Below are 27,987 nucleotides of genomic sequence, written 5' to 3' on the forward strand. Positions count from 1 at the left end.
TCAATTATTGAAAACCTACGGCAGTGTATATTATGGGGGGGCTTGTGTTTAAAGGTGTGCCTGTTGCAACTTAAATGATTGATCTATTGCATTCATGTAACTGATCAAGCCTATCTGACCCTCATTCTTCAAAAACGTGAAGCTTCAGGGACTGTTTTTGCCCTACGAAGAGTTCTGTGACCTTGTTAGAGTCTTCCCCAATACATCACTGTTGATTATATACAGGGCACACTTTTACTCAGTAAGATACTATTTAGGTCCCAATTAAATTCCTTGCAAGGAAATTGGATCATAAACTCCTCAAAGGATCGTTAACAATCATTAGACAGGATAATAGCATGGCAATCAAAATATGTAAAAAGAAAAAGAAACTTTCAAAGTCTTTTAGTGACTTTGTTGTTTTTGGAAATTTTCCAACCTGATTAATGTGGAATTGATTGATTTACAGTTGTAATTAGCTGCACTCTGCATAGATGCATAATAATCATATATGTCCCTGCTTGTTTTTAATGTATTAATTGGTTTCATTAACAAAAGCAGTTAATGGAATAACAATTAAAAAAAAAGTTGATGATGGTATCAACGCAGCATATGCAAACTCCCTTGTGTTTTCCCCTGTGATAATAAATAAACCACCTTTTTATCAGATTGAAATTTTGTGTGTTGGACTATGTAATGACTAATATGATATTAGGCTGGCTTATTACTTTATTCGAGTGGCTCACTGAGGCGTTAAGCTGCTTCTGAACACACTGTGTTTAACAGGTAGGCACCATATGCTGCCTTAATCAGACATTGGAATCACATTTGGTTGTTAAATTTTGTCCTAATGAAAGCAGGTAGTAAAACAACTTGAGCTAATTCAATTCCAGGCGAGTTTGGGTGAAGTGAACAGCTGTTCATATTTGTGGAAATGCTTTAACAATCCCCCTCTGCTCACTTTTTTCTCTCTCTCTCTCTCTCTCTTTTATTTTTTATTTTAAAGGTTTAACTCCAACGGCCTGTTCAACTTTTCTAGAAGAAAATAGAGATGGAGGGTGGACGAGCTGTCCACTCTCCTTAAAAGAAGACAATACCAAGCATATTGTAGTGACAGCTCGCATTGTGAGAGAGTGTGTGTGCATCTAAGAAAGAAAGGGGAGAAAGAATATATGTGTATGTAAGGAAAACAGAAAAATACAGAGGATGCGTGTGCGTGAGAATGTCTGTGCATGTGTGTTACACTGACAGCTTGTATTCTCTGTGATTAATGATGTGCTGTGTGACTTGATAAGTGCTTCGGAGGACCAACGCTTGTTTCAATTAGACCTTGTGAAGGTCGCGACGCCGCGCCGGCCTCTCATTATCATATCCATAATCAATCCACATTATCATAGGGGAATGCAGGATGGATGTGTGATATCTTGGTCATGCACACACACACACACATACAGACATGCAGGCACCTAATCACATACCAAAACACAATGACATACTCTCTCACTCAGAAGAGCACACACACACACCCTTCACTCCAAGTTGATTTGAATCATAACAGAGGCTGTCGGAATGGATTGTCTGTTCAGATTAAGAGTTTGTTTCTGAGAATTAAGCAGCATTGATGGTGGTGGCATTTCAGATCCCCCTAGCAGACACAAATGCCAAAACATCATTTTGTCACCCCCCCCCCCCTTCTCTTTCACACAATCACATACGTGAACACACACTCACATGCACACACACAGACACACACACTTAACTAGGGCCCTGGGGCATTCTTAATAGAGGCGAAGTGATTCGTATGTTTTTGCTCCTCTAATGAGAACAGATTGAGTGGTATTTACACTTCATCGCCTGATCTAACCACCTACACATTTCCCCCGCGCTTCTGCTCTTCTTTGGCCAAAACAGACATGTGGAAAGGACCAAAGCTTGGCTTTCTAACGGTGACACAACATGAGCATTTTCTTCGTCTCCTTGGCTCATGATGCTTCCACAGATACACAAATAACAGTAAAATATGGGGAAACTGGAGCCAGATTCAGTTTCTTTAAGGAAGCTGCAGTTGGCTAACTCAGACAGTTAAAGAAAAAGTGATCTGAATCCAGATTTCAATGCCTGGAAGGTACACTTGTGGTAAGAATCTGATGCTTCTGTGTTATCGATAAGCCTGAAATCAGAACATGCTAAAAGATGGTAACCACAGGTCACCTATTTCCTCCGGATACCTTTAAGCAACCCTCTAATTAGGACTATCATACATGATACATGAAAAAAAAAAAGAAGAAGAAGAAGCAAGGCAAATGTTGGAGGTTAAAACTTAATCATACAGTACTGAAGCAATCAGAGGAATCGAAGGAGATATAAAACATTAATTAACTTAGAGAAAGGGGAATCTTCCGGCGGTAAAGATAGATAGGCTTGCACTGGCTCAGGAATTTAAAACACTTCAAAGACAGAAAACTCCACCAATTTAGCGTTGAACTCCAGTGGCAAGATGATAAAGGAAGATAAAAAAAAAAATCAATGCAGCAGCGTTGTTCCTTTTTATTCCATGCATTTCTGCCTATTGAAGCTGGCGCTTGCATACAAGTGAAGCGTAACTCAGCACTCTGCTGGAAATTTAGGTGTGTTAAGCTAACAAGGCCTTACATGAACTTGTGAAGAGATGACAAACCCTCAAAACCGGCAGCATACTTTAATTCTAATCTTAATGACCTATCAAGTTTGTTCTTTTCTGTGTTTTTTTCACCTGAGCAACAGAAAACATTTTGCTTTAGTTCATTGTTTCCTGTTAGAGGAGTGGCTGCTGTTTAAATTCCACCTGTGACCTTCCTGTGGCGATACGAAGTCACTTCTCATCAGGGCACCTTACAACCCACCAGGAGCAGTAATCTCCTCGAGACTCTGCATGCTTGAAAGATTGTGGATGGATGACCTAAAGTGCAAAATATAATTAAGTAAAGACCAAACATTCAAGGTTATAAATGCAGTTTTCTTTTAGGTGGCATATTATTCATCATCTCCTTGTATACTACACTGTTGTTAAATCAACTGAGTTTATCTTATATCATTATCAAAAAGTGCCACAAGCCTTAAAAGTTACAAAGCGCTGGCCTGAGAGGTTAAAACTGAACATTTTACCAATTATTAAAGACTTAAAGGTGGGAATTTACTACATGAATCAACTCCGCTCAATACTGATGGCTTTATCTGTGTGTTTTCTACAGATGGAGAAAGAGAGTCTTGACATTTCTTTTTGGCGAGGAAAAGGCCATACTCAGCAGGAGTTATCAAAGGCAAAAAGTAAAAAGTTCGAGTTAGCTATCTCTCTCTCTCTGTCTCCCCCCTCTCTCTCTTCCCCTGGAGATACTCATGTTAAGCATAATTAAGCAGATTTGATTAGCATCAAGCCTGGCTTCCTCTCTTGACTTTTAATGAATGTAAATCTACCATCTACATCCTAAAGATTAATTTCTGCCAATTAAAAAACACAAGAGGGCTTATTCGAGAGAGGGGGGGGGGAGGTAAAAGAGTGTTAGAGTCCTTTGAGTTGGGAGTACAGCTGGAGTTTTATCCTCTTCCCCCTTGTCTTTTGGTGAGATAGTCTCTGGAGATCTGTGTCTCTCTCCCTCAAGATCATTATCAACACAATGTTCCGTGAAAGCCACTTTGAAAGGACTGCAAGCTCTATGTAAATGATGGGAGCCTGTGTGTGTGTGCGTGTGTGTGTGTGTGTGTGTGTTAGTGCAAGTGGAGTGAATGAGGAAGCTGTGCAGGGAGCAGGTAAAGGGGTCAATTTGTCAAAACAAGGTTAGTGGCCCTCATTTGAGCTCGTGTGAAGTCTCATCCTTCAGAATCAGATTTAAAAACAAAGCATTACAGTAGAGAAGCAGGTGCTACATAAATCTAATGAAAAAAAAAAGTTTCTTAAAAAAAACAGCTGGGATAAATGTTGAGGCTTTTACACCTGAAATGATAGAATTAGACATGGGCTATATTTTCCCCTATAATTCATCATAGTATTGTTGCTCAGAGGCAAAAAAAAAAAAAAAAAAAAAAAAGACAGTCATCTGAAAAATGCAGACCCTCTTATCACTGTGAAACCTTTATTAATAACATTCAAATTACATAAAGGTCAAGCACTAATTGGAAACTCAGATCCACTGCTTATAAACAGATGAATCTCATCATAACCTCGGTGGTATCCCCCCTTCCCCCCCACCTTTGGCTCAAAGATCTATGTCCAAGACTGTTCCTGTATTTCGGGATGTGACAAAACGCCTTGTTGGCATTTATCCCTGATGATATCCTTGGTAACTAATGTGTAAACATGGAAAATATTTGCTCTCAGGAAAACACCTCAGCAATCAAATCATAATTTGACTTCAAAGGATAATGCATGTATTAATCCCTAACAATGATTAAAGTAATATGGAGATTTAGAAACGCTGTAAATACCCCCAGATTGGGTGCCACAGACACGCCATCAGAGGCGTTGATGTGAAGGTGTCTTTACGTAAAGTGTTTATAAATAAGCTTATCCAAAGTTTATGTAGGCTAATCTTTGCTCTATTCCAACCCCCCACCCCACCCCACCCACCCATCTCGCCTCGTGTCTCAATCTCTAAGAATATGACCAGGCTCCTCCTCTTTATGATAATGTGACAGTAGCATCTCGTCTCTGAGACAAGACTCCGCTCATTCTGAATCAACTATGTGATCTGTTTTTCCACGCACGGACCCTTGTCTCCTGTCCTCTCTCTTCTTCTTGCATCCCCCTTTCCTCCTCCGCAAACTCAATGCGCACTTTTCACATACCGGCAAAAGCATCCGCGCGTGTTCTGCGAAGTTACTTTCTAAAATTAGTTTGACTTCGAAGTTTACTTTTAGCACTTATATTCTCCGACATGAACACTATGGCAACTCCTGCTACTCCGACTTTGCTGCCGGCCGCTCCGCTCGGACATCACCCGACACCGAGTTCCGTCTCTCCGGTCACCAACTCTCCGCCACCTGCGGCCACCTCCGCCGCTTCTTCCCCGGCTCCTCCGGTGGCGCACCCGGCGCTTCTTCACCAGTTCAGGGCGGACCTTTTACTACCCAACGGGACCCCGCTGAAGAGCGGAGGAGCTCCAGTGTCCAGCAGCGCTAAGCCCGTGTACGCCACCGCGTCGCCCGTGGAAAGCACGCCGCAGAACAACGAGTGCAAACTAGTGGACGTGAAAGGTGCCAAGCTGGCCTCGTTCACGGTGAAAGACACGGAACTCATCTGCTTGCCGCAGGCTTTCGACGTGTTTCTCAAGCACTTGGTCGGCGGGCTTCATACTGTCTACACCAAGCTGAAACGGCTGGACATTACTCCGGTGGTGTGCAACGTGGAGCAGGTTCGGGTACTGCGGGGACTGGGGGCCATCCAGCCCGGGGTGAACCGGTGCAAACTTATCTCCAGGCAGGACTTTGAAACGCTCTACAGCGACTGTACCAACGCGAGGTAAGTTGGGATTGGGAAAAGGGAAGATAGTGTAGCTGATGGGGGCGGGGGGGGTAATGTTCGACTGAGGGGGGGCTGACGCAGCAGGTGGGGTTGCCAGGTAAGTTACGAAAACGCAGGAAACAAACAGGCATTTGCCCTTCTATCAGCTTCTTCTTTTTAATCACTTGAAGACCAAGTCTTTATACTTTTAGCTTAGATCGTGATGAAGGAATACTCTAATTACCTGCTAATGGTGACTTATCCTGTTACTTCTACTACTGTAGGTACCAAATTGAACAACACAGCTCTGAAAACTACTGAAAGCAAAGAATACTCCATATTCTAAATACATTTAGCATATAACATGGTTTGTTTTTGTTTAAGTCTCAGATCAATTTGATGATGGCTTTGACTGTTAACCCCGTTTTACTTGTCACTTCACTGCTGGTAGGCCAGTAACTAATTACCATTTTAATGGATGATAAACGTTATGATGGTGTTGACGATAATGAATTTGAGTAATCCTAATAGGGAAAACAGTCTTAAAAGTTTGTCATATTATCATGGGCTGTGATCTCTTGTCTCCTTCTGACATGCACACCCATATGTGCATCATCGCTGACAAACTCACACTTGCACACATTGAATCTGACACTGTCATTCTGAGAAATTGATTCTTCACAGAAATTAATTAATTTTCATTTGGCCCCAAGCGGCAGCTTAAATCAGGACAAGCTCACTCACTCACTTGCTGATCCCTTTGCTTTCTCTCCTTCTCCCTTCCTCCCTGCCTCCCTCTTGCTCCTTAATAACTTGCTGTCTTATCATATCAACACTCTTTAGCCCTGAGCATCAGAACAGAGGAGATGATTAAATGAATTCTCGGTATTTATGATGCGATTATGTAAATGAGCTGTTTTGCAGAACTTTGATGGTGACCAACTGCATGGGTCATCAATCCAGTTCAGCGCAGAGATGTTAGGATAAAGGGGCTAAATTGGCTGGGATTTGTGGTTTCCTGGTGCCTCAGTCTGCTGTCGTGCAGACCACATGCTCGTGACAGCATGTGTTGAATCCAGAGGAGTGTGGATTAGCTAGAGTTTTGGGAATTTATATTGTTTGATGGTTAATCCGCACTCCTTGGAGCATGAATGATCCAATTTACACCTGCCATTAACTGCAGATACAGGATGCGTCAAGATGTGCACAGATAAACCCCACAAAACCAGATTTTTGCAATGTGTGAATAACTTCTTAGCACTTCTTCATGTGTCTGAAGTCACTGCTATGCCCGAACATTGACTTGTTTGTGTTCATTTATTTTTATCCACAAAATGTTGTTGCATTTTGTTTTTAATGCCAAATGAGAGGTTTTAAGGCGAGCTTTGACTTGTTGAGCAGACCCAGAAAACACTCCAAAACAACACAGACTGCTGTGAGAATCACCTTGCAGCTCCATGTGCACGGATTAACACCTGTGCTTAAGCTTTTGCGGCCCTCCAACCAAGACAAAATCCAGATGCATCTTCTGGCTGCTTTGGGATTTCTTCTATGTCTGGTGTTAATGGGAACGTTGTTATACAACCCTTGAAAATACACAGTCTCTGCCGTCTCTAATTATCCACACAACACTCAAACAGCCTTTAGTTAATGAGATCTGAGAACATCACCCGTCTGAAATCTTCAAACAACTTGCCCGATTCTTTGTCTGAGGGCTTCAAATGTGCTGTGGTAGCCATTAGTATCAGCCCCCCGCATTAGAAGTTTTTAAGTAATCCCTTGTGTGGATGAAGCAGAGTACAGTAGCAGGTAAAAAAAAAAAAAAAAAAGAAAAAAAAGTGGGACTAAAGATGGTTCTTGTTAGAGCAGGAAGGCTGGCTGACTTAACCTAAAAGTTTTAAGAACATCTCTAAAGAAAATGATGATGTGGCTTTCTGACAATGTCAAGGCTCACTGAGGTTTCTGTTACTGATTAAGGCAGCCATCACTTATTATTTTCCAGTTCAGTACAGTCAGACAAGCTGGAGGACAAATAACAGACCTGTCTGATAGTTTAACACGACTAACAGAAAGATTAACATGGATTCCTCCTGCTGTTTTTCTTTTTTGTGCCTGCTTGTCTATTTGTTTTTTTCTTTTCTATGATTAAAAGGAAACGTTCTGAAACGGCAGTTCTGAGAATGTCCCCCGGTTTTTCATTACCTTTCCTCTCTTCTTTGTCTCACACTTTTTTTCCTGCTGTGCACACGCACAAACACACACACCCTGACCACTGACTCATCAAACCATGAAGAAGGCCGACTTCTCCCTCACTCACAGCCTAGTTATAATTCATGCATAGGTGGCACACAAACACACACACACTCTCTGTCAACTGCGAACACACACAAACGGGCACGGTCACGCCTGTGTGTTTGCTGGCTTTGCTGCTAAATGACATTAGTTCCACAGAGAGAACATGGCGTGTAGGAGGCAACCTGATCCACCGTCCTTTTCTTCCTCCCTCACAAAGGAACAGTTTCATTCTCTGCTGGTAACTCACATCAAACAGTTTGCTCAGGTCAAACAGTGTGTGCGTTACACTTACATGTATACATTATGTAGCGTCTAAAATTGCCACCCCGCTCACATGTTGCACAGAAGTGGTGTAACGTGGCGAGGAACAAGATCTTGTTTTTGCCAAAGAATGTGTTAATGACAACGTGTGCTTTTTCTGTTTGCGCTCGTCATTTTTTTTACACTCAGAACCTGAAAAAGATACATGCAAAGGGTTGTTTTGTCACCTGATATGTTTTCTACAGTGCGATTTGCCCACATTTAAAATTCCTGTCGCAATAAAGGCAAATTGCCCATTGAACAAAACAAAGTTCATGCCACTTGATACCATCTGACTGATTTTCAGACCTGCATTCCTCTAACGCACTGCCTCTCGTTTAATAGCTTTAATGGTTGTGAATTATATCAAGAAAAATGATATTCCCTGGATAATTTACTGTGCAGTGAAATGAAAGCTTCTACACTGCAAAACTGTCACACGCTGTGACGTAAAAAGGGGATATTTTTACCATTTAAATTCACTTTGCTTCTCTTACAGCTCAAATATTTCCAACCGCAGATTCGAACATGAAGCAGGTGGAAGCATGGCAGAAAAAAAATTAGCTAAATCAAACGAATGATAAATGAGTCAAAGTGGCCTGCTGGGTACAACAAAAGCCTTCTCTTTGTGTTTCTTAGTGGCAAGGTTCAGCTTTGCAAGTTGGCAGTCAGTGTTTTGTGTGTGTGTGTGTGTGTGTGTGTGTGTGTGTGTCTGTCTGAACAAGTGTGTGTGTGTGCATGGGAAGGTGGACTCCTCAAAGCTGAGCTGAGCCCCACTGCCACACCATAACTCACTGTCAAAGTCAGAAGAGTTGGGATGAAGAGGAGGAGGAGAGCTGTGTGTTGAAATGTGCTCACATGTGTTTAAGTATGTTCGAGTGTGTGTGTGTTGGGGTGGGGATGGTTAGCTCAACTTTAACCTCTGAACTCTTTTGATGTTTTATAGAGAAGAGCACGATGAGACAGAGAGGGCCTCCGTGTCTTCCACTGTGACAGGTTTTAATGGAAAGCGCGCACATACTTTAACAAACACACACAGTCTTGACATCGTCCTGACCCTGGAATGTGGGAGAGGAATGCAGGACCGTATCAGTTTAGGAGATCAGATTTTTTTGCCATGATCAAACGCCCTATTTGTGTGTGTGTGTGTGTGTGTGTGTGTGTGTGTATTGTCCTGCTTGCTTCTTTCATGACATCACCACACAGGCTTTCCTAATAACAATAGCGCGTAAAGCTTTTTCGGCCCTCGATTTGAGAGGGAAATCACGACATCAATCTTTCCTTGCTTCCACTAAGCAGCAACATAAGTCTTCCCGCGTTCAACGACGACGTTATGATTTGTCAAACCGGACCGTGACGGCGAATACAAACCCCATGCCATAAACACAGATAGAAAGGATGGAAGCCGTAAACCACTCCTAATGTATTCCAAACAAAACCTTGTTTGAGCAAGTTCCCTCTTTTTTTCTTTTCTCTCTTCATCTCTTGAACACACTCGCATAAACATACGCACACACACCCAGACACACACACACACACACACACACACGCACACAGCTGCTACCTATCAGCACCTCAGTCCCTCCAAGCCAGTAGCTGTTCCACTGTTTTGACTGTAACACTTCCTCTTCTTTCATTACTTTTCTCTTTTCCCTCATGTGTGTGTGTGTGTGTGTGTGAGGAGGAGGGAGATCTGTCATCTTTGTTGTGTTTTGTTTCTGTTCCACCTGTGCTAAGCTCCAGCTGCCATGTTTGGCGTTTCATGTTTCAGGTAACATACACTCACTGAGCTTAGAGGGCAGAACTCGATGTACAGAGTAGCTTTTTTTAAAAAAAAAGTGTTTTTGTGTGTGTGTGTGTGTGTGTGTGTGTGGCCAGAGTGTTGGCATGAGGGAGGACGTCTGGGTGGGATTTTAATTAAAGTTTGAGACAAAGAGGTCATAAGCCATACACCCCCTCCTCTGCACACACACACACACACACACACACACACACACACACACACACACACAATGAACTGTTTTCTCTCTTACCCCCCCCCCCCCCGTCCTCTCCCTCATTCCATCCCCTCAGCTTGATGACTTTTCCATGAAAGGCTTTTTCATTAATCCTACCTCAGGGAACCGGTGCTCTCCAACCTCACACACTCACACACACTCACACAAAAACACTTGCATGAACAACACACATAGACCTCCCTCCGCGGGTCACTTTGATGTATCAACGCATTTGCAGACTAAACACAAAATTAGGTTCCAGTTTTTTTTATGCCCCCTAAAATGCAACATATACAAAGATGCACAAACTAGCCGCCCCCCTCCCCAACACCCCCGGCCCACCCCTCACACACACACACACACACACACACACACACACACAAACGCAGGCCATTAATTAGTAAGCGCAAATAAACAGTAGTAAGGGAAAGGGAAGCGGCTGCAGTAAAAACCAACCACAGTCTTTGGTCCCTGTGTATTTTATTTCCCCCCGCTGATGTTCACTCCTACGTGTTTGTGTGTGTGTGTGTGTTTATTTGAGACGTTTCAGAATCAGTAACTGCGCAAATGTGTTTCTCTACCTCCAAACTCGAAATCTAAAAATACATTTCCTGCTTTTGTTAAGCTCAGTGTGCTGCTGGATGTGTAGTGCAACAAATATTGTGTGCAATCTGAATGAACCTCCACCTCTGCTAAAACACACACACACACATTCGCAACTTTATCCCTCTTCCACATTCCCGATGTCTGCCTCTCATGCTGAGAGTGTGTGTGCACGTATGTGTGTATCACTCCGAGTGTGTGCTCCCTGACTGCCGACAACTTGTGTGTGTGAGACACTCTCACTGTATGTGCGTGTGTGTGTGCTTGTGTGTGTGATATCTGATGTCAGCTGTCACATCCCAGTCGGTCTGGGCCCATAATAAGAGACAATAATAACAACTCATTAAAACCGAGGGCAGGAACTGTGGAGCTCATCGGCTCATCAAATTAACCTTTGAACACTTCATACAGACACACACACACACACACATACCCACACAAGCCAGACACGACCCCACACATTCACACACAGCCATACGCACATGCATTTACACACACCCATGCACACGATCTACCTGTTTTTCTCCCACAGTAAGTGACTACACAATCTTTCTGTCTTTTTGTCTCTCTTCATCTCACCTCCCCCCCCTCTTCCTCAGCCAGTGGGTGTGTCAACAGGGGATTGGTCCTTTCTGCTGGGTAATTGATGAATTATATGCAATATGCAAATGAGGCGCCATTAATCTCCTGACTGACAGCTTCGTTTATGGGGCCTTAATGACGGCTGGATTAGATTCTAATTAAAATCTGCTCAAAGACACCCCACGCTAGGAAGCTGCTGCTTCTAGTCTATCTCTCCACTTTTTCCCTTCTTTCCCACCTTTTTTTTTTTTTTTTTTTACTCCGAGGCACTAACCTTCTATATCATCTTTTCTTCTCACTTTACACCCCCTCATCTTTCCCTCCATCTTCTTTTACAACTTTATTGTTCTCGCAGTTACTTTTGCTTGCTGTCACACCTTCTATGTCTCCTCCTCCTCCTCCCTCTTTCACTCACTGTCTTTTAATATCATGTATACAGACAGACACACATTTGCCCACAGACTTGTGTTATGTCAAGCTGCTATGAAAGGAGATGAGGTACGCTGCTTGTCATTAAGCCTGATGTGGCCCGTGTCATTTCCACTGTCAGGACATTCACACCGTTTAGTCAGAGCCGAAGTGATGTCTGACAGCTTTTCACATACGTCTTCCAGGATTGATTGAGCATGCCCAGCTCAATCAAACTTACACACATGCTCACATCCACAAGTATCCATGTGAATCTGCTGGCAGTCACAGCCTGTAGTGAGGACATTTTTGACATGGTGGGAAAAAAATGGCTAAATGAGAGTGGGATTGAGAGGGAAAGAGGCGAGCGATTACATTTAATAAGCAAACAAACGAACGAGTAAGCCGAACAGTAATGAGTTGCTGTATCGATGCCACAGGGAAACTCCTTTTTTGCTTGCTCGTATCCACTGGGAGGTCAGATTTGCAGCACAGCAGCCTTCCTGGATCTGGTCAGGTTTCAGTGTTTTGCTTGTTGACACTTCAGCAGGATCAGAGGTTTACAGACTTGAAGGACACTTTGTCTAACCAGCCCACCCATCTCAGTCTCAGCATGGAAAATTTTCCTAATGACTAACGTTAGCCTGTTTTCTGCCTGCAGTTCGAGGCCTGGACGACCGCCCAAGAGGCTGCAGAGTGTGACAGAGGGCGGGACTCACCACATGCTGTCTCACAGTGGGCTGATGCACGCCGGGATCATGCCTCCTGCAGGTGACCACCCAGGCCTTGTCTCGCAAACACAGTACCTTATATACATATGTTGTATAAAATTACAATGCATGACTGTTGGGAACAAACAGCGTCCAAAATTTTTTATTCTTTTCTTCACCTTTTTGTTTCTATTCTATGGGTTCTCACCAATCACAAATCACTTTCCCTTTTTCATTTGCCACATGCGACTAGCCTAGAATTTAGAAATAATTTCCCCCTATAATCAGCTTCTTTCTCCTCATTTTTTTCTGTCAATAATCTAATGATTGAGTTAAAAAAAAAAACAATCTTTAACAGAATTCCTCCTCGGTCCCGTCAGTCACCATATACATAAAAAAAATTAAAACTGCTTACTAAAAAGATAGCTTTTTTTTTCTTTTTACATGTTTAAATAAAGCGGGCACAGAGTCAGATCAGTTGTCATAAACTTTCATTACTGATCAGGAATCTGTCAGCTTTTGATCCAAACACATTTTAAGAAGATTCAATTCTAATCAGGGGAAAATGGAAAGAAGTGCAGATATGTTAATAAAGTCATTTACAGGTACTGCTGTATTGCTGGTTGAATTTAATATTTCAGTAAATGAAATGAAACATGTTGTATTTTAAAGATTTTTGTGAGACTACCACATAACTACCAAGAAACCTGAACCTGAACATTTTAAACACTTCACTTCAGAGTAAGTTTACTTATCATAAGTATTAAAACCAAGAAAAAACTCAATAATTAAACAAAGAGGCTGTTAAACTTTAGCTCTTCACAAATATATCTCCTTATGTCCAGGTTTCTGATTCTGCTGTAATGTGAACGTCACAGAAGAAATCCCTCAAATGGCTCTGCGAGCTAATTTATACATTTAAATAGTGCCTTTTTTCTGTCAGCAAAGTTCATAATTATCCCTCTTTCCAGGCTTAAGAACGACTTTCCAACCAGCTGAGCTGAACTTTCCCATCAGTTTGAAGAGAGATCAGGTTGTTTATGCAGAACAGAAACTGGATAGGGCGGTTTCCGCTACTTTTTTTCTGCAGTGCACTGTAATGAAACAATTTTTTATCCATCATCAATAGTATGAAGAGGTGGGGATCTAGGAGGTGACCGGTATGTTGATTAATAAAATTAGCATTTACACTGCTGACACATGAGAAACAGCTCATAACTTGCAAGCTTGGTCTTTTTTTTTCTAGAATTAAAAGTACACAAAGTCCTCTGTTAAGTTGAGTAAGCATTATAATCTGTAGACCTCTGAATTACGACTATAAATATGAATAATATAAATATATTATATATAATATATAAATAGTCTATAAATATGAATAATTTGTGACAAAAAAAACCTGCTGCTCTTCAAATGTAGTGGCCTCTGAACTTAGCTGTAGGATAATTATATGTTTTCAAAGGGGAAGCGGATGATAATGTTTGTTATTGTTTCATCAGAATCTGTAGAAATGTTTGTTTTTAGTTATGGGTTTAGTCCTCTAGGAGTAGTCCAGTCAGCTGCCTGCTGCAGGACATAATGCTGCTTGTTTTCTCCCAGTTTTGTGTTTGAGTGTCTGTTGAAGTGTCTTTTTGTGAGTAAGTGTGTGTGTGTGTGTGTGTGTGTGTGTGTGTGTGTGTGTGTGTGTGTGTGTGTGTGTGTGTGTGTGTGTGTGAAGCACAGAGAAAAGGAGAAAAGTAATTGTTAGCACCTTACTGCTCTCAAAGTTGCCCTTGGCTTTGTGTTCTTCCCTGCAACCTGATCTTTTCATTCCCCGCCTCAAAAGAAGCCATTTTCTATTAGCCTCCGCTTCCTCTCACTGTTCAAAGGTGCTTGAGTGTGTGTGTTGTGTCTGTGTGAGCGTTCAAGAGCATCTTTCTCAGTGGGAAAAGAGTCTTTTTCCACCAAAGGAGAGGGCACGGCGGCAATGTCAGCACCACTGATTAGAACTGGCCACATGAGAGAAGAGACGGAGACAGAGAGAGGGAGGACATTTGAACGTAAAAGGCAGGAAAGATCTTTGATGTGATCCTCCTTAGTCGCTTTTTCTCGCCTTCTTGTGCTCGCACATACACACAGGCAACACAGTGGCTTATGTCCTGCTGTGATGCTGACATTTGAAAAGGTAAAGTAAGGAGAGGGGATGGGAGGAGAGGGCAGGAAAGAGAGGAAGAGAAGATGAGAAGAAAAGGAACAATTTGTTGTGGTTGTCAACGTCTTTGGCAGACAAAGTATTCACCGCAGACTTCCATTGTCTGAGGCAGAAAAGAAAATGCACTCAGTACTCGAGTTTGTTGCAAATGCTTAGATGTATTGGAGATCAGGAAATTAAGACTTACAGTTTGTTTGTATTTCCTCCGCTGTGTTTGCACAGTTGTGTGGTTTGTCTCAACTTTAATAATTCAGCATGTTTGTCTGTATTAGTGCAAGAGAAATTTAATTTTCTATTTTCAAGGCAGCTCTGTAGGTCAGACTACCATCTAAGGTTCAAGATGCAAATTAAAGCACCACCACATTTTGTCACTCTCCATTACATATTATCTAAAAGTGCATAACCTCTATTAAGAGTTATCTTCAGTATTTGTCTTGTCGCTTCTTCTTTTATCCTTATAAAGATGGACTTTTCTGTTAAAAGGTGGGGCTGCTGTTGGGTTGTCGTCCTGTGTGCTGTGGGAGGTGATATCCCTGTGTGGGTGAGATGAATGTCTCAGCTTGTTCCTATCACTGCCGATTCCCTGGCAGACTAAATGGCCAGTGCAGCGGTGCAGTCAGAATGAATGGTTGGCCTCTGTCTTCCCATGACAACCTCCTGCCTACCCACTGCTCTAATCCTCCACCAGGGGCCATTGATCTGGCTCTTATTGATTCCTTTTCCTTTTTTTTTTGTCCCCTCTTTTCTCCTTCTCTGTATCTATTTCTCTCTCAGATCTCTCTGCCCTGGCCAAAAAGATCAAGTTGGAGGCAATGGCCAGTTTCCACAGCAACCAACAACATGGCGTACCAAACGGAGAGAACGGTGACCACAACCCTGGAATGGGTGAGTCTCCGAAAGGCGTGTGTGCATGTGTGCAATGCAAAACATTGAGTTACAGTGAAATGCAACTGTTGCTGTCTGAAGACATCTGTGATACCAAGTCAATACAGCTTGAGCAGCTGTGGTGCTGTTGAATCACGGATGTGACGTCACCTATTTGTTTCCTCGGAAAGCCGGAAAATGAAAGAATAATACAGCAGTGATAGCCAGTTCTTTAGATAAATTTAGCATGAGACAAATGAGTTAGTAATCAAGTAATCAAAACACAAGACTAACAAGGGAAGGGAACAAGGGAAGAGTTACTTTTCTTGGCAACCACACAATTTTGACAGCAAATCATTTGCAATTATTTGTCATCATACGGTCCTGTGATGGACTGATGACCTGTCCAGGGTACGCTGCTTCTCGTCTGATGATTGCTGGGATAGGCGCCGTTTCAGAAAACGAATGGATGAATGGATAGTCATCATACAGCTTAAAGTCCCACTCTGTTGATTAGAATCATATATTTAGGCAAGTTTGTTAATGTTGCACATTTCAACAGCAAGGTGGTTCAAAGTGCTTTATAGAAACAATAAAACATAAGAAAATAAGAAGCATAGTTTAAAATTAAAACAAAAAAGCAATGAAAAGGAAATAACATTAAATAAAAAGTATTAAAATCATGTTCAGTGGATAAAGATATTTTTTCCCATTTGAATTCTTCCTTGACAAATATCCGATATATGAGGCTGAAGCAGATTAGTATTCAGGGAGTAAACAATTACTCTGAACATGAAAAAAGATGAGCATTGTTCATTAGCTGTGTCTCTTAGCAACTTATGGTGTGTATCATACACTCTGTCACATGTGTTTCAGACGGTGTGAGTGTTGTAACTCGCCAAACTTTATGATGGCCTAATAACTCCAAGTGTTTCCTTTTTTTTTTTTTATACGTTTTTAATAAATCACAAATATCTTTAAAAGTTACATTTTGATTTATCAGTGATTCACCTATTGTAACTGGTCATGTTTCCCATTGGATATACTGAACAGGCCCTCATTAAAATCCCCCTTCATGTATTAAAATGGCTTGAATCTAGCTCTATACTTTTGACATATTTGATATGCACAGAGTTATGAATGTGCAAATCAGTCCTGCCACCACTGCAGCTGCTCGCCCTTTAACTCAAAAACGCTTTATGTCCCGGCTTGACTGTTGTCAAACAGCTAATAATGCCTTATTAATGGTAGATAAGCCGTCGTCACAACTGTGAGAATTGATTCCTTTAGCATGCTGCATTTGAAGCTGGGTTGTCTGAATGCAACATGCTTGTATGCAGGGGGTTGAATGCAGAATGCTCCGGCATCGCTGCTTATTTAGCTTAAGTAGCGCATGATAAAAACACAATTTTTTTAAATTGTTTTTAAAGTTGTTTTTTTACTGGAGGAAGCTGAAATATAGCTTTGACAGTAGTTTCATGTGGAAAAAAATAAAGTCACGACTTAACTTTTCACAACTAAGTAAGTAGCACGTCCTCATTTTGTCCCTGGAAGGAGCAGAATTACCTCATTTTGGAAACAAATCCTTTTGACTGCTCATTAAATGTGCAGGTACACTTTTTAGTAATACGTTATTAAAACCTGCCCCCTTTACTGCTCCCTGGATCCCTGGCTTTGCAGTGAGAGATGGTAGCCAGCAAAAGTGGAGCGTCAGTGGACAAGAGTAAGCACACCGGGATGATAGAGAGATGAATAAGATGAGAGGCTGAAGCCAAATCAATAGTCTTCTCTCTAATTCACTATCCTGAATGCAAACGACAAATGCTGGAAAATCAATGGCGGGACGAGCGCATGCACACACATGCATGCACACAAATGCATACGCGCAAACAAATCGGGCACAACGCCCCCACTGTTATCGACAGGTTAAAGCGACATCAGTGTGTTTAGACTGATGACAGGGCTTATGGAGGTCTGTGTGGAATACACTATCAACCTGAGACACACACTTAACATGTGGAGCGCACTCTAAGGCTTTAAAGATAGAAATGAGAAATTGTCCTTGTGTTTTTCAAAAAAAATACAAGGATATTTAAGGAAAATCTCTTCTTTGAAGTCTTTGGTTTTGTATGTTTTTCTCTGTGCCCATGCCAGTAAACACCACCAGCATTAAGCATTGTTTACTATTGTATACTCTCAGTTACAACTGCCGGCATCTGTGTGCATTTAGGTGGCTTGGTTACTACCAGCCATTATAAACCTGTAAAGCTTAATCACTGTTAATGATAGAGTCAAATGGAAACACACATACACACACACAAACACAGTGCAAACATACAGTAAATACATAAGCACAATGTGTTTTTTCCATACGCCACCCACGGCCTTATGGGAAGGACAGCCCCCTACCAGAACTTTAACCACTACAAAGGCTGTCTCAGATTACACACACGCACACACTCACAAATGCTGAGTGTGACACCTTATGGGCTGTGGAAGAGCGGGGAGCAGCCATTTCTGCATTTAACAAGATCTTCTGGGAAATTTACAGTAACTGTTTGTTTACAGTAATGGTTTGTTTGGATAAACATAAGAGCGGCACTTTGACTTTTGATGTTTTTTAATGAAACATAAGAGAAGTGATGGGAGGGCAGAGAAAGTGGGGTGGGGATGGGGGGGGGGTTAAGAAAAAAGAGAATGAGGGGCAAAAAATAAATTATAAGGGAAAGTGGGGTTGGATGGAAGGGCAAAAAATGGAGCACTGGTTTCCAACTAAAGTTTAATATTTGGCTGCTGGTGGATTGTTGGAGCATCTGGTTATTTAACTCCATTCAGACAGATCTTTTGTTTGGTTTGGTTTCTGCTCTGGACAAGTGACAGACTAATCTGCCAAAATGCACAAAGCACTGCACATATGTCCAGCGAGCCCACCTCATAAAGTTAACGCCTCACCCTTTATTTCTTATTTTGCCTTCTCTTTTTCTTTCATCTAAAGTCGTTCCCCCCCCTTATTTGTTCTATTTCATCTCTTTTCTTTGGATCGCCTTTTTTGTTTTGCTTCCTCTCGTTCTATTATTTGTGACAATTGTGCGGAATAGAGTCCAAGATTTTTTCTTTTGTGTTTATAATTACCCAGCGTGCATTGCTGGCCCAGCACCAGGACTGCCATCAGCTTCTTTTGTTCCACTTCCTCCCTGTGTTTCTTTTGTTTTTGTTTTTCCTTTTATTAAATGATAAATATTTATGTCATTTTCTCCCCCTCCAACAGGATTGTTTGTTTCATGAATAGAAGGACTGCAACAGCCCACTAGGGTGCTGTTGAGAGGAAGGGTTTTCTTCATAGATAGAGTACGGCTGTCTTAAAGAGACGAGTGTGAACAAAAGATTGGCCAGGATAATGACTTTAGTTTCGAGTTCAGAAATGGTATTGGTTCGAAATAAAGAACACAGTCACCAAAAGAAAAGTAAAATATTTTATCTGAATGTCAATTTGGCTCAGTTTGCATTTTTGCAGGCGAATGTCACAGTCTTTATGTATTTGGGACACTACATGCATACCTTACCATACCTTGATGCCATTAAACAATACTGTTGGCAATGTGTAAAGCAACATAACATCTTTCTATTCTCTTCTGCTCCAGTTCTGGATCAGTTGCCCTTCATGATGATGTCACATCCTCTGATCCCTGCCAGCCTGGCCCCGGCTTCCGTTTCCATGGCAATGGGCCAGATGAACCGACTGAGCACACTGGCCAGCATGGCCAGTGTGGCACAGCTCCACGCCAATCCCCCTGCCAGGGCTCCCACCTCAGTCATTAAGGTGAACTCAGAGGCCCATGAGCCTCGCGGGTCTGACTATCAGCCAGAAACCATCTAAATCTATCTAACTTGTGAACTCTGGGGAAAAAAGTAGTTTTACAGAAAAGAAAGAAAGAAACATTGTTCTTCACTATGTTTTTTTAAAAACTGCTTTCATATATTAGTCTTATAGGCTACATAGACATGTTTCCATCTTTTATGCAATATTTACAATCAAGTTATGGCCAAAAATTTCAGATCACCACTAAAGTGTTATCAGTTGTTTGGCTTCAGGTCAATACTGTATCTTTTTATACATTTTTTGAGGTATGTTCTTATCATTAACAGAAAGCTACATGCTCTGGTTATAACAGTGGAAACCAATACTATTAGACACTTGACTGGACATATAATAATTTTTTGATGATTTAGTAAATTTTCCAGATGTATTGAAAATATGTCCCCAAGAATATAATTTACTGAAGTGATTTTTATATGAATGAATAGGTCCTGTAAAATGATGTAGCAGTGGTCCAAGTAGTGACTCCAGCAATGATTAGCCAGCACTTGCAACTGCTGGCGATGACCAGCTGGTATACACAGCTAGCATCCAAAAACAAAAGAAAAGATTAAAAAAAAAAAAAAAAAAAAAAAATACACACACACACACACACACACAAATGTGTACTGAACAAAAAAATTTTAGAATTTTTTTTTTTTTTTTTAAATATTTTGCTTTAAACTCTCCGAATACAGAAACCAAGCAAATAATTTGCTACAAGCTAACTTCAGCTAAAGACACAACATTTTCTCTTTTTGGTCCAACTTCTCTTAATACATTTTAAACACCCCAAATAATGATGATGATTTGCGGTATTTTAAAATGCTAACAAAGTTCTGCCTAAGTAAGAAAAGTACTAGAAAAGCAAATAACTAAAGTCTGCTTTGCCTATTAAAGTACCAGTGATGGACAACTAATGCCAAATGGGATAAGCCAGCTGTTTATATTATATGACATAAAATCTGGTGCTACCATCTGCAGCCAGTTTCTCAGCAGAACTTTTTTTTTCCAGTGGCTGATATGTTTAGATGTAATTTAATTAAAATGTAATGACGCGGTAAATGGCGAGATAACAGGTACAAACGAGAAGAAATAGTTTTTTTTAATGGACCATGGTTCTATCACTTGTTTAATCCTAATATTCAAATTAACAACATATCCAGGATAATTAATCTTGATTTTAACCATTTTAATTTCCCCCTGGCATTCAGTAGAGACAATTTCTCAAACATTCAAAGTATGTTTGAATTGAGGTATTTATTTTTGTAGTTGACATAGTCCTTAAAAAGACATAAAAGGATTCATCTTGAAATTTTCATGTTGTTTACATAGTTAAAACATTTATGTAATTATTTATGTGTGACTTTTGAACATTTTACGTAGCATATGCCATTGTACTGTTTGTTAGGAGCGAGTGCGGGACAGCCCATCTCCTTCTCCCTCACTGGAGGAAGCTCAGATGTCATCTAATCACAGCAGTAGTGTGTCAAGTTCGCCGTCACACACTGAACGCACTGCAGAAACCACACGTATGTATCTGTGTCTACACCCTGACTGGTGGCATAGACACGCTTTTACAAACACAATGGATGTTTTAGCATCACATCTAGTTAAGGATTCATGGGTTGCATGCTTTTTAACTTTATTTTTTCTCTAGATTCACTTCACGACGGCCTGTCATCGAGTCACAGTTTGCTAGGACACTCTCCTGGCATCGCGCAAGGGCTCAGAGAGACAGATGTGACTTCAGTGGAATACAATAAGGAGAACAAGAGGAGAAACACGGACAGAGGTAAGACTCATTAATATGAAGTACGGAACAGCTTTGATTAAAATGATTGAAGAAAAATCCCATCTTAATATTTATTTTCTATTTACACATTTTGAATGATCCAAATTTATTGAACAAAGTGTTAACCTCGCCTCAAAGGGCAACTTCTTGCTGTTTTCTGAGAATTTCTTGTTGCAGTCATTAATCATTTAGTAATAATAATGAGTAATGGTTACTTCTCAGAAAAATCAATGGTCTTTGAACAAAGTCTGTCAATACCAAACAACAAGTATGCCATTTCCATACAATCCATCCATTTCTGTCATTATTTACGCTCTGTGGATTTAAACACCTGTAGAAGACATGAACTTTTTTTTATACATTATTTATTCCTACATAAAGGATCTGCAGTGGTTTATTAAGACAGAAATACCAGTAAATGGTTGATAAGCATTCACTGTCTTACCCTTTCTCTTCAACTTCACTCCTCCTCACTGTCAGAGCCCCCCCTGCAGCGAGCAAAGGCAAATAATTCTGCAAAACAGGACTCCATTAGACCAGGAAGCAGTGTTACATTAGTGAGCCATTTGCCGGGCCGCGGCCTAACGAGCCAGGCGGCCTCCCGCACTCTCAGCTGGACCTCATCTGCATAACGACCGCCTCCCTGTCGTTAGGGCCCGCGTTGCCACGGCGCTGCAACGTCAGTTGTTTGGTTCTCTCTGTCAGGGAGGTTTGCATTAGCTTAATGAGGACTGCTCAAGGACAAACAGTCAGCAGAAATCTACAGCTACAGAAAGAGTGAGGGAGACGGTGAGATGTTTGCATGTGGGTTTTTATGTGTGTGCACGCGCCTGTGCATATGTATTCTAATATTGAATCGCATTATTCAGTAATCAAATCTAAAAATCACAAAGGCCTCCCAGGTAAGGTTTAAGATGCTGTCAGGTATCTGTGAACATATTGACAAAGCAGTGATGGCACCAGCAACGTGAATGCCATGCATCACACATCTCATTTATGCAATTGATTTTGAATTGATTTTCCTGCATGCAAATGAAACGTGTACATTTGCAGGATTGCAAGCTTTTGTATTTGACCTAGAACATCACAAGATAGGTTTACCGTGGAGTGAACAGAGTTTCAAAGAGCTCCCCAGCGCTGTCATTCTGTCAATCTATTGTATGATAATCTGTGTGTATGTGAGAGACAGTTTTGGCTGTGTATGCTCTTTTTTAGTGGTCTTTGAACAACGTATCCATGCAGCAGAGATCAGAGGCCATCCCTGACACCTCACTCCCATTAACTAAACATCAGCAGAATTTTATTCTCTCTCTGTCCCCCCCGCCTCCTCGCCTTTCCGTTCTCTTCCGCTGACTGGCAGTCTTCACATGGTGAAGTTCATTAGCCCTGGGGACGGGTGGGAGAGGAATAAGAGAGGGGAAAAAGAGAGATGAAGTTGGGAAGAAAGGAGAAAAACAGACAGTGACCTTGGTTAGAGAGATGGGTAAATGATCAAACAAGCTGGCAGCTGTGTATGTGTGTGTGTGTGTGTGTGTGTATTTATGCCAAACGGTATGTGTGAGAGTGAGGTAAAGTAGGCGTAAAACAGTAACTCAATAAAGGATCAGTCACATCCAAGGAGCCTGGGGAGCCCACGCTGCTGACTGCGCACTTCAGCGGCCATGAATGTGTGTGTGCGTTTATGTGTGTCTGTGTGAGAGCCACAGGAGTGTAGTTGGATGCCCTCCGCTGAGCTCGCCAGCACCTGCTAATTACCTTTCTCTACAGAGCAATGCTTTTAGCAAGAAAGAGGGAGAAAGGGGAGGAGTGTGTGTGTGTGTGTGTGTGTGTGGGGGGGGGGAGTATTGCTTCTCATCTGTGAAACACCTTGAACGTGACAGTTGCCAAGACGTGAGGCCGAGGCAGAGAAGGGGAGGTGGGTGGATTTGGAGCAGAAGATGCTGTGGTCAGCTAAGTAGAGAAAACACCATCATTTGTCACAGAGAGAGAAAAGTGCCAGATATCACATCGCACGTTCACACTCGTCTCTGCTCCAATAACCGCCGGACTCCCAGGATGTCTCCGTCCTCGGTGGCTCAGATGACAGTCAGTGCATAAAGTGAGCAACTGCCTCATACAGGAAGAAAAAAGTAAAGAAAATGGCTAATCTTCATCTCCCTGATTGTCAATAGGGAACATGCAGTTCTCAGGTTTACAAACAGATGGTCATCCATAATGCAGGTTCTTAACTGCTTTTATGGGAGATGTCAAGCTGTGATGCATTATCAATAGGCAGGCTGCCATCTAATAAAGGGTAACCACAATTTTAAAACCCCAAACAGGAATTCCTGCGTATGTCTGCATGCACTTGCGCACAGTAATTAAACACCTATTGTTCTGTTAGACTTGATATGTTCACACAAAATCAAGTAAATATACTAGAAAGCTAGGAATTACTTTTATTATATGTTGGTGCAGGATTAGTGATCCCTTTGCAGATTTTTAAACAAAACAAAAACCTAAATGCTTGGAAACAACATGCTATTCTAGACATTTAAATCTGTAAAGTTGTTAAAGTTAAAGTAGAGACTGATCACAGAAGGAATTATAGATGGCTTACAGAAAAAGCATGATAAATATTTTGGCCAAACTAATGCGTAAAAGATGAGAATTGTATTTAAATATGCTGTTTGGTATTGTTGTAAGAGCGCATTAATCACAGATTGTTCTTGCTTCATAAAATTTTGTGCAATCTATGTGTTTTGGGTTTTTTTTCTAACAAGAGTTTTATGTAAAACTATTAAAATTTATATGAATTGTTATTCTTTTTAAAACTGAGCTATGCTTTTAAAAATGCATAATTAAATATTTTTGCAAGGAAAAATTATCCTATATTCTCTTGGCTATAAAATAACTCAGGGAATGGCTTTATGTTTTAGCTCATTCAATAAGTGGGAATCTCTGATATGTTTTTTTTATGAGTAATCCTATGGATGGTTGTTGTGAACAAGGTAAAGTCTTTGGATTGATCCTGAACTTTTTCGGTCTACAAGCGCAATAAAATTATCTGCTAAATGTAATGTCCGATTCATATCTTCACCTGCCACTGTCTGTCCTGTTTACTTTGAACCCACTCCACCATTTAGTGGCTGTTTCTCATATTAAGGTCATTCAACCATGACCAGAACCAGACAACAATTCAAAACAATAAAAGAGCTATTATACATACGTTCGTTACAACACCTGCATATTGCTGATGTCTTCATTTAATTTGAAGTCACCGTTTTATAGAAAGTCTGAAGTGTCGTGGCAGAGCACACTGTATTAAACTGATACAGTCAGAAGTGTGTCAGCCTTACTGACTAGACATCAAAATGTCTCTCTGCCCTCCAGATAACAGCTCCTTGGCTTCTCAGACAACCAGGGAGAGCTGTGACAGACAAGTCTACCAGAAACCCCCATCAGGCAGGGAGACCTGTGAGAGGGTATCTTACCCTGCAGGACAGAAGCTCCCAGCAGGTCTTCACCACGCTCCCTTCATCTTCCCGGAAGGCTTGTCCTCCATAGAGACCCTGCTCACGAACATCCAGGTGAGGCTCTGCTGGGGCTTTATTATTATCATATTCTAAGATGAATAGGAAGGATGAGACACTCTCTGGGATTTCCTGAAATGGTAAATAGCAGACAAGGCAGACATTTAGGAAATGCAGTAATTGAGTTGGGCGTGTGCTGACCTGCTTCTCAGATTTTACATGTCTTTGTTATTGTGCAGTTACAAAGAGATCTTTCTCCGGCTGGGTTTTCACAGCAAGAGAAAAACAACCTTGTCTAACCCTCATGAGGCAGTTTTACCTTTGCAACACTTAAATGATTTTTAAAATTTCATTTTTTTTTCATACCTGAGTAATCTGAGGAATTATGCACAAACAGTGGACTATAATATTTCTTTACGAAGAGACGTAAACCTTTACATTGATGTTATTAACATAAATTGACTACAATAACATAAATCTAAAAAGTGCCTTTGTTTAAGTTGTGTATGATTCTGTGAAGCTGTTCTCTCTGTGGGATATTTGAACAGAACACAGACATCGCCTTTGGCTCCTGCTCATGTGTAACCTGTTGGTGCTCGCCTGTGTGTCTCCAAGCAGGGTCTGCTGAGGGTCGCTATAGAGAACGCCCGGGCACAGGAGAAGCAGGATCAGCTGGAGAGAACGGAGCTGAAGATGGAGCTTGTCCGAGAGAGGGAGCTCAGAGAGACGTTGGAGAGACAGCTGAGCATGGAGCAGAAAAACAGAGGTACAATTATCTGTGTTAACTTTACATTTTTCCTTTCTATCAACATGGGTTGCCAGTGCTGAATAAAGTGCTGCATTTCCCTTTAAGAAATTTATCTACGCTGGCACTGTGTGTGTTTTACCACCTAAACACCGAGGATTTTGCTGTGCAGCGAAAGAAGGTTGGTTTAATCCACTTCAAGGCTGACAGGGCGTCCATTAACTGGAAAATCAGATAAGGAAGTGAGGACACCTACAGTATATTACCCCTCAAAGCAGCTACAGAGGTGAATTAGACTGAGGTTGGCAGTATACTAGAAACTAAATCAAATTTGGCAACTTTGCAAAAGTTGTCATTTCCAGCACAAAGTAAATTCCAACCATTTCATCAGACGAGAGTAATCGCAAAACGACCAAACAACCAGTTACATAATTTTCCATACCTGTTGAAATGTTCGGGATTGGGATTTTAATCATTCAGACCAGCTTCATGATATGTTGTACCAAGTCAGGAAAACCTTGAAAGTACCTCAGAATCTCTAAAAACGGCTTCACAAGAAAAATACATGACATTTTGCTTGGTGATGAGGTTTTATAAATAGGGTTGCATAATAAACACATGCTTCAGCCAATACCTTTTCAATTAGCTGTACTATACGTATTGTTGTTTGTTTGTTATTTTTTTTGTTTTTGTTTTGCAGTTTTGATTTGTATTCCTTGAGATTACTCAAATACTAATCAAATAAAGAAAGAAAAGAGAGAATAATAAAATACAAACGCCTACTTAGAAGGTCACGTCTAAGAAAATTGGAAGTAATTTAATTGCAAACAATGTTTACATGGATGTGTATATTTAACTGACATCCTTGCTTTTATTCCCCTATTTCATGTTCAGTTTTGATTCAAAAGCGCCTGAAGAAAGAAAAGAGAAGTAAGAGGAGACTTCAGGAGGCCCTGGAAGAGGAGGTCAAACTCCGTGATCAGGCAGAGCACAGCATGCTGCACACTGCCAACACACACAGAGGTACAGAAACTGGATCTTAGTTTAAAATGTTATTTGTTTATATTTATGTTTTTACTGAAAACTTAAGCTTAAAGTTACCCTGTTAGTGCTCATTTTAATATGGGGTGTCTCCAAGCTCAAGCTTTCAGTCCAACTTAACCATGACTGTTCATTAGCCTCTAATTACGTGTCTTTATTAATTAATGACCAAAACACAGGCCATCAATCATTGGGAGCCCCTCCTCACACAGAATCTGTGACCCAAGACGTGGATGGGAGCAGCAACGATGACAACCGGCTGGAGACCAAGGCGACAGTACAAGGTGCAGCTGTCCAGATAACAAACACTGCTGTCTAAGTGTGTAGCTGTGAAGACAGCCTCATATTTTCATCAGTAAATATTTGACTTCTGTTGGTGTTGTTTGCAGTGAAACTGTCAATGTTAAAACAATCTGCCACACAAGAAGAGTTTGCTCTTTGGTTTTTGTTCCATTGTTGCCTTAGAGGTGGAAGTAAAGATGCTCACACAGTAAATGAAAGAAAGAAACTTGACAGTTTTTACATTTGTAAAGGCACTTAATTACGTTTTTTTTTTTTACCCTAATAAAAAAGAAATCCATTTCACTGTTAGAATAGTGATAAACCTGCTGGTTGGGATTTATTTCGCTCCTGTTGACTGAGCTAAGACAACCGATTTCTTTATTTCACCTACTCACAGCTTTTTGATGCTTAACTGACCAGTCTAGTGGAAGAGCTTTGAAAGATTTCACAGGGAGACCGCTACTGAGAAATTGAGCAAAATCAAATGAAGCATGAGACAGTTCACTAGGGCTACCATTTTAATGGAGACAAGCCTTTTAATATATTTATTTTTGCCTACATTATTGTCTTCACAGGGACAGATTAATGAGAAAACCCCACGTGTAACATCTTAAACAGACAGAAAAAGAAACAGCCATGATCTCTAGCTCGGCCTCATCAAAGAGTGCATGGTTCCAGCCCACCTCTGCTCCACACTGTACCAAGACCGCCAAACCAGACAGCGTGCTTGTTCAAAAGCAATTTTTAATTGAATGTCAGTGAAGCAAGAAGAGAACTGGCCACTAATTAATGGCTGTCTTTAATTGTCCTCATGACGAGTTTGTTTGGACATCATTTGCATAATTAACACCCAGTAATAAATCATTTAAAGGGGAATTGTCTGTCAGACAGCAGGGCAGGATGTGATTCCTTTGTGCCAGGAAGTTTTATCACCAAAAATGAAGATCAGGGGCAGAAATGGGCTTTGAACCTAATAATGCTCCTTTGTTAACGATCTTTGGTTATGGCTTTGCAGAAGATACTTCAGTATTTATATGAACTCATTATTCTTCACAGCATTTTCCTTCATATATTCAAAGAGTTGAGTCATGTCGTTTTAATACATCTAAAAGCTTGGGATAACCTGAATTTATTTTGAATTACAGAGGGCAGAGTCTTCCTTCAAGCCACCGGGATGTACTGAACCTGAGGTGGAAGGATGGATGGATGGATGGATGGATGGATGGATGGATGAAAGAGCAGAGTAATGAAGATTCTTCATTTATGACAAACACAATCGACAGCTATGCTCATGCCTGCAGTGGCACCTGGGACCCAAATCTCCAACTCCCCCGCATCTCAAGGGTGACATCTG

The 27,987-nt window shown here is 41.1% G+C and overlaps 1 protein-coding gene across 1 annotated transcript; it reads left to right on the forward strand.

The window, feature by feature from the left end:
* The first annotated feature begins 4,807 nt into the window (after positions 1-4,807).
* On the forward strand, positions 4,808-27,839 carry dachc (dachshund c). The gene is made up of 11 exons (XM_079248351.1): positions 4,808-5,473; positions 12,302-12,411; positions 15,313-15,423; positions 19,044-19,222; positions 20,670-20,790; positions 20,919-21,053; positions 24,426-24,622; positions 25,181-25,331; positions 26,205-26,333; positions 26,531-26,635; positions 27,779-27,839. Exons 1-11 carry the CDS (start codon positions 4,890-4,892, stop codon positions 27,814-27,816), a joined length of 1,860 nt encoding a protein of 619 aa, XP_079104477.1. The 5' UTR covers positions 4,808-4,889; the 3' UTR covers positions 27,817-27,839.
* The last annotated feature ends 148 nt before the right edge of the window (positions 27,840-27,987 follow it).

The sequence above is a fragment of the Telmatherina bonti genome, assembly GCF_933228915.1.
Source record: "Telmatherina bonti genome assembly, chromosome: 11".
NCBI lineage: Eukaryota > Metazoa > Chordata > Actinopteri > Atheriniformes > Telmatherinidae > Telmatherina > Telmatherina bonti.